At 43.6% G+C, this 18,245-nt stretch overlaps 1 protein-coding gene across 1 annotated transcript in view; it reads left to right on the plus strand.

Moving 5' to 3' along the window:
- ADGRG1 (adhesion G protein-coupled receptor G1) overlaps positions 1–18,245 on the plus strand; it is a 75,728-nt gene that overhangs the window by 45,127 nt on the left and 12,356 nt on the right. The window contains 4 exon segments of the mRNA XM_078149335.1: positions 14,760–14,855; positions 16,130–16,558; positions 17,362–17,448; positions 17,451–17,493. Of these exon segments, the coding sequence (XP_078005461.1) occupies positions 14,780–14,855; positions 16,130–16,558; positions 17,362–17,448; positions 17,451–17,493 (635 nt within the window). The 5' untranslated portion in view covers positions 14,760–14,779.

The raw sequence follows: 18,245 nt of genomic DNA on the forward strand, positions 1-18,245 counted from the left end.
CAGAAAGGGAGAAAGAGAGAGAGGGATAGGGACAGGGAAGAGGGAAGGAGAGAGAGAGAGAGAGAGGAACTGTTAGTTCTATATATATCTTGAACATGAGAACCTTATCAGAGATACATGATACTATGATACAGAGACTTTCCCAATCAACACTTTCCTTTCTTATCCTAGCTGCATTGATTTTATTTATGCTAAAGTTTCTCAATTTCATGTAATCAATACTATCTACTTCATCTTTTATATCCCCTCTAACTTTTATCTAGTTACTCTTTCTCCTAGCCATAGCAAGGAAAGGTGCCTGATCTCTCACTCTTCTAATTTTTTTTAATGGTGTGATCTTTCTTTATCTGGATCATATATCCATTTTGACTTTATTATAGTACATAGTGAGCTGTTATGATCAGTAACTGTGATTGGCCTATTTCCTGGTCTGTAAAAATGAGAGAGTTGGAGATATTGGCTTCTAAGAGCCTTTACAGCCATAAACATCTAGGATTCCATGATGTTCAAAAGCACTGTGGACTAGCATAGCTGCTGCCCACCAGAGGGTTGAATTCTAAACCCTTTTACCTGAGTGGTGAAGGCAGAGGGGTGAGTACTAAATGCATAAGACACGTAACCCCTCCTGTTGCAGAGTCCTCATCGTGGGACATCCAGAGAGAGGCTTGATCATGGAATCAGGTTTAGAGCTAAAGGGAAACCCAGAAGTCATTTGGCCCAGCTCCCTCATTTTACAGATGAGGAAACTGAGACCCAAAGAAAGGTCTTATAAGGCAAGTGAGGGAACACTTTCAGTGGACCAACCTTGGTCTGGGATCTAGACTGTGGATCTTCGTTTTGCCTCAGGAAGGACAATGAGCTAGGCAGCACAAACACCTTGAAGGCAGTGTAGGAGAAAGACCACTGAATTTGGATCCCTAAGACCTGGGTTCACATGCCACCTCCACCGCTTATGGGACTTCAGGCCTCAGTTCCTGTACCTATTTGAATGAGTGGGATGGACCAGATGACTTCAAAAGTACTTTTCATCTCTAAAATCCTATGATCCTCTGAGAGCCTGATGCCACAAGGAAAGTCTTAGGTGGATCAACTAGGAACGTCTGGCATTTCTCATCCCAGATCTGACTCAGTCTGGGGAGCCATGCAGGAAGCCACTTAGCAGGGAAAGAGGAAACTGCGGCCTGAGGAATTTCTCTGTCACTTTACTTGGCTAACTGTTGGCTTCCTAAGGTAGATGTAACACTGACTGTATTTCTCACCCACTCCTGCCCTGAGTGGGACATGCACTAGTAGCCAGACGCTATGTGAAGGCTGAGTCCCAGGTCAGCTCCACATTCTCTGCCTCCTACCCTCCTCTTCTTCCCTGCCTATCCCCACCAAACAAAACTGGGGAGGTAAACCCACTTAGAAAAGGAAATTTTTAGTACATCTCAAAGACAGACAGACATGGTTTTTATAATTATACACTGATTTGGAATATCTGTGTCATTCATTCATTCATTCATTCAGGGAAATCATCAATTTCTAGCTCTGTGGTTGTAGTTTAAAAATTAAATTTCCACCAACACTCTCCCACCTCATTCCCTTCCCCCCTCTCATTCTTCCCCACCACCTTTGACTCCCTTCTTGCAAGGCAGGCCACGTTCCTGATCTCAGTGACTTCAGTAAGTTGTCATCACCACCTCGGGACACAAGCAGAGCTGGGCACAGTGAGGGAAGATGCAGGAGACATGGTCCCTGACCTCAGTGGGCCCGTTGTGTGAAAAGGAAGGAGTCCTTCTGGAGAGGTTCAGGGGGGTTGCCTCTCAGCTCTTCCTCCTCAATCACCACTAACTTTCCTAATACAGAGTTCTGTTTGCATCGCTTCACCATCTACTAACCTTCAATGCCTCCCCATTGGCCAAAGGATAAAGACCAAACTCTTCAGGTACAGAAGGAGGTAGATAACATGCAAACAAATATTTCCATGAATAGCAGTGTGACACATGTATGCAAACATATACAAAGCAAGCAAGCAAGAAAGATATAGATGGAGGATTTACTAAGCACCTACTGTGTGCTAAGCACTGAGAATACAAATACAGTAAAAAAGAAAGACAATCAATCCCTGCCCTCCAGGAGCTTACATTCTAATGTTACACTCTTACAACTCATGAAAGGAGGAGGTAGAGAGGTAGTCCCAAGAGTTATGAGAAGCCTTCAATCCAATGTATGAGGCTCCTCCATCATGTGGTGCCACCTTGTACCACCAGACTTCTTTCTTACTACTTCCCTACGTATAGGCTCTGGTCGCATTGATGTTTCCTGAAAATGCTGTCGTAGCAGCCTCTACACATTTGCTCTTGCTGCTTTCTTTTCCTGGAATGTTCTCTCTGCTCTCCACTTGCCAAACTCTACACAGCTTTCTAGTCTCCTATGCGAAGTCTTTGCTGCCCACCCCAGCCCATAGTGATGAATCTCTTCCCTAGACCGTTTTCTGATTGTTATATGTACCATGCAATTCACACCTTATCCTGGTCTGTCTTAGTCTCTGTTCCCTGTGTGAGAGTCTTGTCTTCTCAACTTGTCTAAAAGCTCCCCTAGAAAAGTAAGGATGATGTCTTCTCCCTCCCACAGCACAACCCAGTACCTAGGGCAGTGATGCGCCAGTGAGCTACTCTATCAATGCTTTGGTGTTGGCGAGTTTAGCTTATTATTTAGCAGCTCACCCCTAGGGCTCGTTATAGTGGAGGATGTGAGGTTATTAATTTGATGGGATAGCTGAGGCTCTGGAGAAATTTTCATTCTCTTTGAATTACCTCTTCTAAATACTCTGAAGTTTGCAGTAGCAATGGGAGACCCTCTGACCAGTGACATATTTGAATCCAGGTAAATTCTTTCTGTAGCATCTATATAGAATATAGTTGATGAATCAGACTTTCAGATTTGAACCTTAACTCTCCCAAATTTGGGTTAATTTATATGGCAGATCTATGGGCATCTCAGCCCTGGACACACCATTCCCCTCCAGCCCTCAGAAGCTAGCACTATAAGGCCAGTGATAAATAAGGTCAGGAACTTGGGGGGAAGCTTTGAGAGTAGCGTGAGGTTTATTGGGGGTACGTGTTTATAATCTCTGTCACCAGAGAGGCTGAGGTTGGTGGATTTCTTGAGCTCAAGAGTTCTGAGCTTCAGTAGGGCTAAAGATGATCTATTGTCTATAATTAGTCTTATATCAATATGACCCTCTAGAAGCAGGGCACTATGGAGGCTGTCTATGGAGAGGTAAATTGGCCAGGTTGGAAACAAGCAAGTCAAAGTTTACATGATGATCAGCCCTTGGATTGGGCCCATGAGGGGACTAGATATGGAGAGTGAGAGGGAAGAGAAACAAGAGAAGGGAGAGAGAAGCATGAGTTGGAGGACCAGTTGACCTCTATGGCAAGTCAATGTCAAAGTCTGAGCTTTTGCTCAGAAAAATTCAGATCAACTTACATTTTGGACTAACTTATACCTGGCAATATGGTATGTTTTCTAATTGAAGTTTAAATGCATCTGGGCCCTCCTTTCCATTATTTTCTGAGCATGTAAGTGCAGGGCACTTTGCTAAGTGCTTTGGGGGAGGAGAGGCTGGAGTATTCAGAATGAATAGAGAGGCAATAATGTGGTGTAGGCTTGCAGTTTGAAGACCTGAGTTGTTTGTTTTTTATCTTGTCTTGGACCCTTACCAACTGAGAGACTTTAGACAAGTCACTTCTTTTCTAGTTGTCATTTTCTCATCTGTAAAATCAGTGGTTAGGATTAAGTCAGGGGTCCTCTAACCCCAAGGACTCTGTGGATATATTTGAAGAAGTCCATGAGGGAGTAGCTAGGTGGCACAGTAAATAGAGCACCAGCCCAGGAGTCAGGAAGACCTGAGTTCAAATCTGACCTCAGACACATAATACTTCCTAGCTGGGTGACTCTGGATAAGTCACTTAACCCCAATTCATACACACACACACACACACACACACACACACACACACACACACACACAAGAACTCCATAAGCCTGGAATTTTTTAACATTTTGATAACCATTTCAATATATTTGGTTTCCATTGCAATCCTGTGTGTTTTACATTAAGCATTAAAAAACATTGTTCTAAGAAGGAGTCTCCAATTTCCCCAGATTGCCAAAGGGTCCATGACAAGAAGAGGTTAAGAACCCCTGGACTACAGCCATCTTGAAAAGCAATTTGTAAGTGTGCCCAGAAACTTACCAGACTGTGTATTCCCTTTGACCCAGTTATACCACTACTAGGCCTACACCCAAAAGAAATCAAAGAAAAAAGAAAAGGATCGATATGTACAAAAATATTTATAGCAGCTCTTTTCCTGGTAGCCCCAGATTAGAAACTGAGGGGCCATCCTCCCATTGGGAAATGGCTAAACACATTATGATACATGAATGTAATGGAATGTTATTGTGCCATAAGAAATGACGAAGTGGACAATTTCAGAGGAAACTGAAAAAATTTCTCTGAACCAATGCAGAACAATGGGACAGAACTAAGAGAATAATTTATACAATAATGATAACTTGACAGAGAAAAGCAATCATGAAAGGCCTTAGAACTCCCATCAATGAAATGATAAACCACAAGTCCAAAAAAATGAAGATGAAACACACCACTCACCTCTTGACAGAGAGAAAGATGATGAACCCAAGATGTAGAAAGAGACACACACTTTTACACTTGGCTAATGTAGCAATTTGTTTTGCCAGGCTCTACCTATGCATTGAGGACTTTTTTATTCCCTTCTTTTTTTAACTTGTTAATGGGTGGAGAGGGGTAATAAGAGGAAAACATTTTTAAAAGACATGTTACTTAAAAATAATAAATAATAAATGATTTAATATTTAATAAGTATTTAAATAATATATAACAATTTTAATAAATTTCTATTTTAGTAAGCATTTAAATACTATTTAGTAAATATTTAAATAAATATTTAGTGCATTATTTAAAAATCAAACTTTCTTCTGTAAAAATTTTTTTTAAAAGAAGATACTCAGATTAGATGATCTCAAAGGCCTTTTGCAACCCCTCACATCATATGATTCTGTTATATGAATGAGACAGAGACCCTGACCCTCAGGAACTCACACTACTTAAGCCTTCAAAAGTTGGAGGAAACAAAGAGAGAAACTATGAATCTGAACCTGATTCTCATCACCAAGGGGAACTGCATGTTGCTAAAGTTGAAATGATGGATGGGAGCATGGTGGGAAGTGACCTCTCTATCTAAGACTTTGTGACTGAGGAAAAGTAAGCCAGGTATTGTCAGACATATACAGTAGATCTGGAGAAGGCAGTTCTCAAAAGGGTAAGAGGAAAAATGGATAGTATACCTCTGACTAACCTTCTCCAAGAAAGTCATTCCCAGGAGCAATGGTTGGTTTGACATAATGAAATTCTGAATAAGTAAAGAGGAAGAATTCCAATGAAAAGGAAAACAAGAAATTGTCTAAACCAAAGGTCCTTCATGTTTCCTATGTCATAGACCCCTTTGGAGGTTCAATCTGGTGATGCCTTCTCAGAATAAGTTTTAAAATGCAAATATATAAGATTATAAAGGAAACCAATTAAATTTAAGAATTATTAAAATAAAAAGTTAACAAACTCAAGGCTAAAAAACCTAATGTGAGTACACAGGGAATCCATTTCCTGACTTAGATTTTTTTAAGAAGCTCATACAGAAGATTTAAGCAAAGACAGAAAATAAAGAATAAATAACATGATATGGTCCTCTAAGAGTAATGTCAGAGCTCAGAATAAGCTAAAAATAACAAAGAAAGCTAAGGACATAAAAAGTGGGTTATTTTTAGCTTAATTGGAGGATGGTTGTTGTCCTTCACTCTCGAAGAGGACCAAAATGGCATCACTATGCTAGAATCAAGTTACAGTGTGTTGAACCGTGGGAATGTTCTTCTACAGGTCGGGCATAAATATGGTCTATGTGAATATTTGGAGTGGATTCTTTAAATTTGCGTATCTCTAGTTTCTTTTGAGCTACTTCAATTCTGCTTTGCTCCTAGAGCACAGCACCTTCTCTGATGAGGGCATGCCATGCAGATCAAAGAAGCTTCTATGGGTGGATGGGATGATGATAACACATAACAGGAAGAAAGCAGAACTACTCAACTCTTCCTTTGTCTCTTTTTTCTCTGACAAGGAGAATAATCTTTGGACTTAAAAGGATGGCACAAAAATGAATAATGGGAAACTGAAACCCAAGATCACATAGAAACATAGTTAGCATCTACCTGCCCTTGGTGAGCTCAGGGCCAGATGAATTCTATCCTTTATCTATTAGTTTTTTTCTCCCCAATTGATAAGCATTTATCTTCTCTTCCTTCCACCTCCTCCCCTACAAAAAAGGAGGGGGGACAAAAGAAAACAAAATTTTGGGACCAAATATACATAGTTAAGCAAAACAAATTCCACATTAGCCCTGTAAACATATGTGTCTTATTCTTCATCTGGAGTCTATTGCCTCTCCATCAGGAGGTGGGCAGCAAGCTTGATCATTGATTCCTCTGGAATCACAGTTGGTCATTGCACTGATCAGAAGTCATAAGACTTTCGAAATTGTCTTTATACTGTTGTTGTCATTGTATAAATAGTTCTCCTGATTCTACTCACTTCCCTCTCCATCAATTCATGTCTTTTCAGATTTTTCTGAAACTCTCCCTTCCATCATTTCTTAGGGTACAGTGGCTATTTTACAGTCTATAGGCTTGATGTAAGGAAAAATGTCCTGATACTTAGAACTATCCAGAAGTGGAATGGAGTAGTCTCACAGAGAAGTAAGTCCTTCCTTACTTTTTCAGGTAAAGGCTGGTTTACTACTTGTCAAGTATGATGTAGAGGGGACTCTTATCTAGGAAAGTTTTGAACTGGATGGCTTCTGAGGTCACTTCCATCTCTTCAATTCTGTCAGTACTACCCAGACTACCAAGGGACTCAATCTCGATCTGAAGCCAGGTCTGTGCCTTCATAATCACAAAACTGCTTTTATACCCAAAAGGAACATGACCCCTCTAGTGGGTTCTTTCCTTCTCTTAGATCTGGGATCCACAGACTACTTGAGGTTAGATCTCATCAAGTCCATAAAACTGGATGGGAAAAAGACTGCATCTTTATTGTCATTGACTTCTAACTGAAATTTACCATTTCCTTCAATTATGAATGTAGGCAGTAAATGTTATCCTGAGAAGGGATCCATAAGCTTCACCAGGCTATCAAAAAAGTCCAAGACACAAAATAAGGCAAAGTGCTTCTGTTTTTGAACATTGTTCAGTTTGTAATCTTATCTGGGGTTTTCTTGGCAGAGATATTGGAGTGGTTTGCCACTTCCTTCTCCAGCTTATTTTATAAATGAGGAACCTGAAGCAAATAGAATGAAGCAACTTTCTCAGGGCACACAGCTAGTCAATGTCTGAGGCCACATTTGAACTCAGGAAGATGAGTCTTCCTGATTCCAAGCTCAGTGTTCTTTCACCCCGCTGATGTCATTACTCTTCTTCCAAAATGAAGGACGAAGAACAACAATCCACTGTGCCACCCAATAGGCTCTGCAAAAGAAAGGATGGTTGAAGGTAGAGAATAGAGAGAAAAGACAACAGAAGGCAGAATGCCAGGATCTCAGATTCCTCAGACAAGTTTTCCTGCCAGACCAGGAAGGTGTTGTCAAAACCACAGCTACCACTGACTTTGTGACGGAGTCATCACCTCCAAACCCTTCCACGTTCTCTAAATCCAAGGCTTTGGGCGACTTTCATAGCGGTCTAGAACACAAGCCTTTTACCTAGTTTAGCACTTTCATTTTACAGGTGAGAAAACAGGCCAAAGGAGAAAAAGCCACTTGTCCAGAGTCGTTGAGTGAGTAAGTGAGACAAAACCAGAACCTGATCTCCCATTTCGTGATTCCCAGTATGCTGTCATTCCCAAGAAATCACACGCTGCTTTCATTAGGAACAGGCAGCTGTGTGGTCCAGCAGATTGAAGGTTAGGCTTACAGCTATAGGAATGACCTGAGTTTGAATCTTGCCTCACACACTTATTAGCTGGGTGGCCCTGGGCAAATCGCTTAACCTCACTTTACTTCAGTTTTCTCTTCTTTAAAATGGGGATGAGAATAAGCACTGACTTCACAATGTTGTGAAGATACAAGATGAGGTATGTAAAGCATTTTGCAAATCTTAAAAAGAATGTAACTGCTACTTAATACTCAGCATCTATCCAACCCTGGGGGAGCAGAGAAGTGCAAAGAAAGCCTCCCAGGAACAATCAATCCCAGCGACTGCCACAAAGGCTGAGGTGGCTAGGTACTTTGGAGCTATAGGAGGTCAGCCCCAAACCTCAGTGTATCCCAGCTCTTGTCTGCTGGCTGCAGGCATCTCTCCACTGAGAGAGGACCTGCTCTGGCCCTCTAGGCTCTTGGCAACGGGAGCTACCTTTCTGCCCCCATAGTTTGGCTGTCCTGGCTTCTTCAGTGAGATAGCATCTAGAGTGCGACCAATTGTAGTGACTAACCTGTACTTTGGGCTGGGCTCTGATCCAGGAAGGCAGCTGATGGAGAAGGTCCTCAGGCAGCTGGTACTAAAATAGTCCTGAAGCCTTATACACATATAATCAGCTCATAATTCCACCCAACCAAAATGGTCTGAGGTCATTGCCCTCTCCACATAGTCCTCTGACTGCCTTTTTGTCACTTAGAGAATGTTAGGAACATCATAGAGGGAACTCCCAGGACAGAATTGGAGAGCAGGGAGAGACGCGCTTAGTAGAATATTTGACACATAGTAAAAACTTGAAAAATGTGTTTTTATTCATTCATTCACTTCAGTGGTCATCTGGAGTAACCAATGCACCAAAGGAATCCTCATTGATTGTCACGTCTGATAAGTGGTCTGCTTAGAGAGCTCCAAAGGAGGGGAATGACCACCATTCAAAGCAGCTGTTGGCACTTTGGGACAGCTTGAATCTCTAGGAAGGTTTTCCTGATGTCAAACCCAAATTAATTTTTTTTTTTGCAGCTCCCCCCAACACGACCCCAGCTCCTGGTTCTGCCTTTTGGAACAAAATGGAACATATCCAGGCCGTCCTCCAAATACTCAAAGCCCCCTCTGTCCACCCTTTTCCAGTCTTTTTATACCTTACATCCTCTCAAATGCTCTGAGATCCACCAACACCAGTATCCTTGCTGTTTTTTGCACAAGAAACTCCATCTCCCGAATCCAGGCATTTTCCAGGGCTGTCCCTCCAGCTTGAAATGCTCTCCTTCCATATCTTCTCCTAGCTTCAAGTCCCAGCAAAAATCCCACCTTCTACAGGAAGCTTTCCCCAATCCTTCTTCATCCTTGTGCCTTCCCTCTGTTCATCACTTCCTATCACTTCCACATATCTTGTTTGTCTCCATTGTTTGCATGCTATCTCTCACACTAGATTAAGCTCCTGGACTGCAGGGACAATCTTTTGCCTTTCTTAGCAAGCCTTCCCTGAGTCTTCTGTTCAGGCTAACCATCCCCATTTACTTCAATCCAGTCTTCTGTCATGGACTCAGGGTCCTTCATTGTTCAGGTCACCCCTCTCCGGACACTCTTCCATTTATGCATGATGCCCAGAATTAAGCACAATCCTGGGGAGTGAGATTGGACTAGATCTGATCTCTAAATTCCCCGTTAAGATGCTATGGCTCTGTATGGCACTTGATGGTGTATTATCTACTGCCCTTGGATTATTGTTTGTGTGAACCTTAGCTCCTCACTCATGCCTAGCCTAACACATAAGGAGAGCTCAGTAAATACTTAATGAGCCAAATTACCTACTCAGCCAGTCAACAGAATTGCTGAGTGGCCCACTTTATGACTGAGTGAACCATGAGTGGACAGAGGACTTTGGGCTCAGCTCTAGTTTCATTTACTATTTCTGAACTGGAGAAAACCATTCTGAAAACTCTGCTTTACTTCCCCCAACCCCACCAATCTAGAATAGGAAGGATGGTCAGTTGAAGAGTTGGGATATAAAGGAGGAAAGAAACATAGTTCCTGTTCATTTGAACACCCCAGCTTGCATACTTTCCATGCAGGAGATGGTGCCCAATTTCATACTGTTTTAAAGTTTGGATTCTTCTGGCTCCATCTTTCAATGCCTTTTTGATTCTTAAATTAGGGGAGGCAGAAAAAGCAGTAGACTGAGCTTAGACTGACTAAACCCTAGGTGTTGATTCTGGCTCTCGGTAACAGGCAATGTGATGCTGGCTAAGACCTTTTCCTTGTCTGGGGCCTCAGTTTTGCTATCTGTAAGATGGGAAGGTTGAACCAGGTGGTGATAGTTTATGTAAGTGTTTTAAAACTCACAAAGAGCCCTGGATGGAGGTACTGTATGTTATTATTGTTTTACAGATGAAGAAATTGCAATTCATGGAGGTTAAGTGACCAGGCTCACACAGCTAGTAATTATCAGAGGTAGGATTCAAACCCAGGACTTCCTGGCTCCAAATTCTGCAGTTTCCACTGGACCAAGTTGCTTCTCAGGTGATCCATAAGTCGCTGTCAGCTCTGACATCCTCTGTTCTAAGGTCTCTTTATCTCTGATTCTCTATGTTCTAAGGTCCTTCCCAGCTCTGATGCTCTGCATTCTAAAGTTCCTCCATCTTGGACATTTTATGCACTAAGGTTCCTTCATCTCTGACCCTGTATGTTCCAAGGTCCTTCCCAGCTCTGACATTCTCTGATCTAAGACCCCTTCCAACTCTGACATTTTTTGTTCTAGGTCCCCCCCCTCCCCAGCTGTGATATTGTGTATTTTAAGGTCTCTTCTAGCTTTGACCTGGTATGTACTGAAGTCCCTTCTGTCACTTTGTGAGTCCAAGTCTAAATGGAAAGAAGTCACCCTTTGAATAGTGAGATGGTGGTTTTCCCTTTTCCTGGTGCATTCCAGGCATGCAGGACAGCCAAGGCAAAGACATGTCCAGGAGAGGTGGAATAATGTTTATGAAGACTACAGCATGGAAGAAGTAGAGCAATAAAGTTAAAAAGGCAGGTTGGGGAAGGTCATAGACAGCTCTACATAGCTGGGGTGGGAAGGGACACTTGACCCAAGTTGAGCAGGGCATGCCTCCTGGATGTGGGGCATAGCTTGCACAAATTCCTGAAGGTAGGAGATGGCATTTACAACCCATTCAGGAAACAGCTAGACTTCCATTTTCACTGGAGTAGAGAGTGACTGAAGGGAGAGATATGAAATGATGTTGGAGCCACCTGGTGGAGGCCATGGAAGCCAGAGTTTATAGTTAATCCTAGAGGTACCAGGAGGGTTTTGAGCAGTAGAATCAGACGCATGCCTAGGGAGGAAGATTTTGACAGTGGTGTGGAGAACGGATCAGAGAGGGGATACACGTAACAATTCCCTCCTACACCCATTCAGCACCTTAAAACCTTCCCAGAATGCCTTCCTTTCCTTTATCTCATTTGATTTTCACCACTGTCCTATCATAGAGTCAGAACAGAGCCCCAGTTTCCTCATTTGTTGATTGTGGGGACTTGATCATTTCTAAGACTCCTCCCCTCTGACATTCCATGTTTTAAGGTCATTTCCAGCTCTGACATTTGGGGATTTTAAAATTCTTCTTTCCAAAGCCAGAACTGGCAATAGATGAGGTAAGCAGCCACTGAGGGTCCAAGTTGAAAGAGAAGACAAGAAGGAAGACAACATGACTTATTATTTATTGCCAGAAAAATCCTTCTCTCCATGGAAGTCAGCAAATCAACAAACATTTATTCAGTGCTTACTGTGTATCAGGCACTGTGCTAAATGCTGGGAATATAAATACAAGAATAAAGACAGGCCCTGCCCTCAAAGAGCTTATATTCTAAAGAGAGAAGACATTGCATAAAAGGGAGATAAAAAGGAATCTTGTCTAGGCCACACTCCCCTAAAAAAGAAGAAGAAGAAGAAGAAAATGGAGCTAAAAAGTGGGGAGAGAAGAGATGAGGTGGGTAGGGGGCATTGTAGAGAAAGTCTGAAGGTGGGAATACAGCCTGGAGAAAAATGAAGCTATAGCTAATCTGAGCCTCCTGCAAATTGAGGGTCTGGGGTCTGGGTAGGGGCAGGAAACCAGACAATCAGAAAGAGAGGCCACAGGGCTAGAGGGTACTTGGAGTCTGTGGAGTTTAGGGGTGGAGTGAGCCTCTAGGGTGAAGAGGTTTCTGGGGCACTGTAGAGTCAGAAGTGAAGCCCAGAGAGGGAGGAAGACTTGGAATCACCAGTCACAGAATTTGAGAGCTGGAAGGGAGCTCAGCCATCATCTAGGTCAAGTTTTCCCTGAAAGGAATCCCCACCATGACATACCTAACAAGGACTGTCTAGCCTCGGCTTAAAGCTCTCCAAAGAGGGGGAACTCACCATCCTTCAAAGGAGCTCATTCCATTCTGGGCAGCTAGGTGGGGAAGTGGCTAGAACACCAGCCTGAAGTATGGAAGATGACTTCCTGAGTTCAAATCTGGCTTCAGGCACTTCCTAGCTGAGTGACCTTGGGCAAGTCACTTAATCTTGTTTGCCTCAGTTTCCTCATCTGTAAAATGAGCTAGAGAAGGAAATGGCGATTCCACTTCAGCATCTTTGCCAAGAAAATTCCAAATGGGGGTCATGAGTTGAGCACAACTGAAAAATGACTCAACAAAAATTGTTAGGATATTTTTCCTGACATCAAATTCAAATTTTCCAATTTTTCACTTTCATCCACTGCTCCTAGTTCTGCAACTAAACAAGACTAGTCCAATCCCTCTGAACATTCTCTAGTTTATCCCTGTCCTTCTTAAACTTCTACGCCAGAAGCACAATACTGTCCACATGAGGCCTGATAGCAGCAGAGTGGAGTGCGAGTCACCTTCCTATTCTCAGAAACCACACCTCTATTAACACAACCCAGGAAAACAGCACTCCACTGACTAGTATTGAGCTTACACTTAAAACTCTCAGGACTTCTGATAGAGGCAGGTTAGAGTGAGATTGTTGCAGTTTCATTGTTTCAGTAGTGTCCAACTCCCGGTACCCCATTTGGGGTTTTCTTGGCAGAGATACTGCAGTGCCATTTCCTTCTCCAGATCATTTGACAGGGGAGAAAACTGAAGCAAACAGGGTTAAATGACTTACCTAAAGTCACACAGCTAGTAAGAGTCTGAGGCTAGATTTGAACTCAGGAAGATAAGTCTTCCTGTTTCCATTTGGGATTTTCTTGGAACCACTAGGTGATGTGAAGGATGGAGCTGGGTTGTTGCAAACTTATTATTAATGTTATTATTGTCATTACTATTTCAAAACCCTTTATGATACAATGGAAAGAGCAGTGGCAGTGAATTCAATGGGTCTGGGTTCAGATTCCAGCTATGATATTTCTTGCCTTGAGTAAAATCCATTAATCTCTTTGGGTATTGGTTTCCTTCTTTGCTAATTGAAGGGGCTAGGGTAGAGGATTCCTAAGATGTCTTCCATCTCTAAAGCCCTGGATCCTTACTAAGGGCCCCAGTACAAACAATGGCCTAAGATAATCTGACCATTTAAAGGAGGGTGGTACCCTAACCACAGCCCAAGTAACAGGTATGAAACAAGTTATGTAACATGTCTACCTAAGAGAGGGAAATTAATGAGCCATGGCTCTCCCCTGTGGCAGAAGGTGGAAGAGCTGTCCAGGTGACATCTGCTCTCATCCGGGTTCCAGCCTTGGGACCTCACTGTTCATTCTCCTTTATTTTCCTCTTGCCCTGGGGGTTTCTGGGCTTTGCAGTTGTCCTCAGCCCTAAACCCCTCTGTGTCTGGGAGCATATGAAACTGCTTCTGATAGTTAGGAAGGCAGTGAGGTATAGTGGACTAGGGCATTGGAAAGGAATTCAGGAGACTCACAGTTAGGATCAGAGGGCATCACAGTACCATCCAACTCAGCCTTCTTATTTTATAGATGAGGGAATAGGTCCAATCTGAGGAAATAACTCATCTGAGGCCAGTGAGTGGCAGAGCCACCATGACTCCAAATGTGCCATACTGCAATGAAGCCCTGGTTCTACCACTGACTTTCTGAGCAAGTCACATGTCCCTCTCCGTGCCTCAGTTGCCTCATCTGTGAAATGGGGGAGATTGGACTTGGTGATCTTTAAGGCCTACTACTGCTCCTGGATTGTATGTCTCCTTTTGACAGCTCAGAGAAGATCCTCAGACTTTATGTTTTAAAACAAACCTCTACAGCATACTTATATTCAGAGCATAGCCACACTACATTGGCCATCCATCCATCTTCTGGGGCCATCTCCAGCAGTCCTGGTCTGTGTCTTGCCACTGGACCCAGATGACTCTGGAGGAGATAGTGAGGCTGGTGACTTTGCATAATCCTGCCTCACTTAAACCCAATTGACTTGTAAGTCATGACATCACCTCCCAGATGTCATAGTCCTCTTCGAGTACGAAGGACAAACAGCAACATCAGCCATTCCCTGATTTACATATATTACCTCTCTTTTGGTCCTCACAACAACCCTGTGAGATAGGTTCTATGGTTATCCCCATTTTACAGATGAGGGCACTGAGGCCACTAGAGGTTAAGTGACTTGCCCAGCATCACCCACTAGGAAGTCTATGAGGTGGGATTAGAACAAAGGTCTTCCTGACTCCATGGCCCAGAAAAGAAAAAAAAATACCAGGATGAAGGTTAATGCCGATCTTGGCTTTTTTTCAGGTGGTGACCTCCCTGTGATAATGAGGAAGAAAATAGAGACCCAGACATTTCCTAGGGCAGTGGCTTTCCATATAAGTCTGTTCTTCCTCCTTCAAGGTATTGTGTCCTTCCTCTTCCCTGAGTACCCCTTCCCCAGATGGACCCTCCCCAAGTGCATTGTCCATAATCTATGTCTTTCCATTCGTATTGGCAACTCTACTCAGTACAAAAAAATATGGCACAGGAGGCAGCGTTCCAGATTAGAGTTAGTCAGAAGTGCTGGCTTTCCCTCTGGTTCCCAGTGCAACCTTAGGAGAATTAGCTTTTCTCTCCGGACCTCAATTTCCCTAGCTATAAAATGAGGGTGTTGGAAGAGACAGTCTCTATAGCCCGTCTGGTTTTCTTACTTTCTCAATGGGTGAGGGAGGTGACAGAGGGAGGCAGAGAATTTGGAACTCAAAATTTTTTAAACGAATATTTGAAAAAAATGTTTTAGTAAATGAATGAATGAACAAATGGATGAATAAAATGAAATGAGAGGATTTGACTCCATGATCTCTGAAGGTTCCTTCCAGTTCCAAATCTTACGGGCCTCCCTTTCCCTTGGGCCTCACCCTCCTGGTATGACAGTCAACCTCATAGACTTTTTGAAGCCCTAAGGGACTCCTGGAAATAAGGTCCTAAAACTAGAAAAGACTTCAGGGCCATCAAGCCCAACCCCCTCATTTTACAAAGGAGGAAACTGAGGCCCAGAGAGGTGAAGTGTTTGCCCAAAGTCACAATGATAGCAAGTGTCAGAGATGGGATTTGAGGATAAGCAGTCTTGACTTCAAAGCTGTCGATCTAGCCACAATACCATGGTCCCTCCATAGTAGATACTTAATAAATACTTGCTAGATTCACCTTGTCCAATGCTCTTTCTTCTTCTTCCTTCTCCATTTTACAGATTAAGAAACTGAGTCCCAAAAAGTAATTTATGAAGGGTCTTACACAGTTTGGTAAAATCTTTAAGTAAGGATATTACAGGAAGATGATAAGCCTGGTGCTCTAAGGTCCCTTAGAGTGCTAAACAGTCTATGAGGTTGACCATCATATCCACTCAAGAGAGATCATGGAATAGTGGGGCTTGGGAGGGGAAGGCTTAGGAAGTCAGGATGGCGAGGCCCAAGGGAAAGGGAGATCCATAGGATCTGAAGCTGGAAGGAACTTCAGAAGTCATAGAGTTAAATCCTCTCATTTCATTCATTCATTCATTCACTCAAGATGTACGGCCTGGATCTCACACTGCCTTCCTGGGTGGAAAGAGGGGAACCCTAGCTATGCTGAGCTTTTCCCCCAGCCACAACCGTGCTGAGCTTCATGATATATCTGCTTCTTCTTCTGTGCCATAGGGACACAGGGCAGTAACCACAAAGACGAGTTCAAGTTCTGTGGGGAAAGGAATCAAACCCATTCAAGCATCCTGAACTACACTCGAGGCCATTCTCACCACATTGTCATCGAGAACACAGAAAATGCCCTAACAGTAAAGGCCCCGTTTCCTGCCAAAGAAGCCAGTCAGTCCTGGAAGTTCCCTATGCCCCGGGGGCCATATCATTTCTGCCTCTACTGGCTTCCAAATGCTGAGAAGCTCCAACTCATTTATGGGAAGACGACTTATGAGCTGAGTGACCAGGCCCGTGAATTCCTATGCTTCAGCCGTCTCGAGGTGGCTGATCCCGTGCAGGGGCCCTTCCTGCTCAACCCTTCCTACAGCTCCTGGAGAAAACCACAGAACACCAGCCTTCTCAATAGCCATCGATACACCTTCCACTTTCATGGTAATGATGGGAGGTGGGCGCAGATCTGGAGGGGGCTGGGGAATTTTCACTCTTGATCATTCTCCATCCATTGAATTTCTCCTCTTCCTGTTCCCAATCCGGTGTCTCGGCTGAGATGGATAGAATTATCCAGGTAGAGGCAAGAGAAGGTAAATTCTTCCAGGGCTCTCCCCTGGGGTCTAACCTATCTCAGGCTGAGTACTGGGTCTTGTACAAGGCTCTGTGCTTTGTGTTTGGAGGTACAAAGATAGACGACACAAGGCCCTCCCCTCGAGGAAATTCTAATCTAATGGAGGAGAAGGGAGAGGAAAGCATTCGCACAAATGAGGAAGGCATTTACACAAATAACTACCTTATGAAGGCAAGAAGGCAAATGCAAAGGAGAAGTCCAGATCAGTGCTATGAGAAATTTGAGAAGGGAGAAGTCACTTAAACCAGGTGATCAGAGAGGGTTTCATGGAGGAGGTAGCCCCTGAGTTGGCCCTGTTTGGGCTCAGAGGGAAACTAGATAACAATCTAATCCATTAGATTGTGAGGTCCTTGAGGGCAGGGACTGTCTTTTGCCTCTCTTTGTATCCTCAGTGCTTAGCACAGAGCCTAGCACACAGTAGATGCTTAATAAATATTGATTGATGTTTGAGACTATTGGTTTGAAGGTGATAGAATATGAGTTTAATTGAAGGTCCTTAGCATCCAAGAGAACCGGCCATCTTGGCCAAGCTGGTGGAAGCAGCCCTGCCTTGTTGGGGTGGGTGGGGGTGATGGACCCCATCTTAACTGTGACCCTCCCTTACCCTTCCCAGACCCTCCTGGTGACGCCTCTTCCCACAATGGGTCGGTTGACATGTGTGACCTGAAACGGGAACTACAGTCACTAAGCATGCTCTTGAGTCTGGAAAGGTCGGCAGGAAGCTATCACCTACCTCGGTCAGCCAGTGAGTACTGCAGGGCCTTCCTGCTGCTGTCCAACAGTGTCAGGGCTCGGGGACACTGAGCCAGAGGTGTTGGATAGGGAGAACCACAGGGCCCATAGTCTGGCCTTGGGAAGGTCTCTAGCTACAGGCTTCCAAAGGGGTGGGATGAAAGGAAAAAATGAGGAAGCTTTGAATCACATTTCCCAGAATCACACAATTTTAGATTTGGCAGAGACCTGGCCCAACCCATATGTGAAAAGACATCCCACCTGGCAAGTGACCATGTGGCCTCTGCTTCAATACCTCTAAGGTCGGGGAGCTCACTACTTCCTGAAGCCTCCCAACTCTCTTTCCACTTTGTCAGAGAGGTCTCTGGTCATGTGAAATGAGCTGTGGACCTGGAAGCAGGACCCAGGGCTGCCCCTCATTGACTGAGTCCCTCAGCAAGTTCAGGTCTGCAAGGCTGTATCAGGCAACCACTGAAGAGGCCTCTAAAGTTTTGCGAAATTGAGCTTCCTCCCCAGAGGCAGGTCAAAGAACAGAATTTAGAGAACATCTGCTTTCTTTTTTCAGCACAGGGGCTCTGCCCCCCTTCTTGTGTGTCCTGGACTTCTGGGGAAGGCTGGTGGCGCCTCTGGAGCCCTTCTTGAAATAATGTTTTTAGAGGCATAACACAAAATGTGCAGGATTAGAAAGGAAGCCAATCACACTGAAACACCATCATCAATTTAAAAATAAAACAGGTTAAGGACCTTTTTTTAGAGGAAGAAACT

This window comes from Phascolarctos cinereus, unplaced genomic scaffold (genome assembly GCF_003287225.1).
Source record: "Phascolarctos cinereus isolate Bilbo 61053 unplaced genomic scaffold, phaCin_HiC Scaffold_2;HRSCAF=192, whole genome shotgun sequence".
In the NCBI taxonomy this organism is placed as follows: Eukaryota; Metazoa; Chordata; class Mammalia; order Diprotodontia; family Phascolarctidae; genus Phascolarctos; species Phascolarctos cinereus.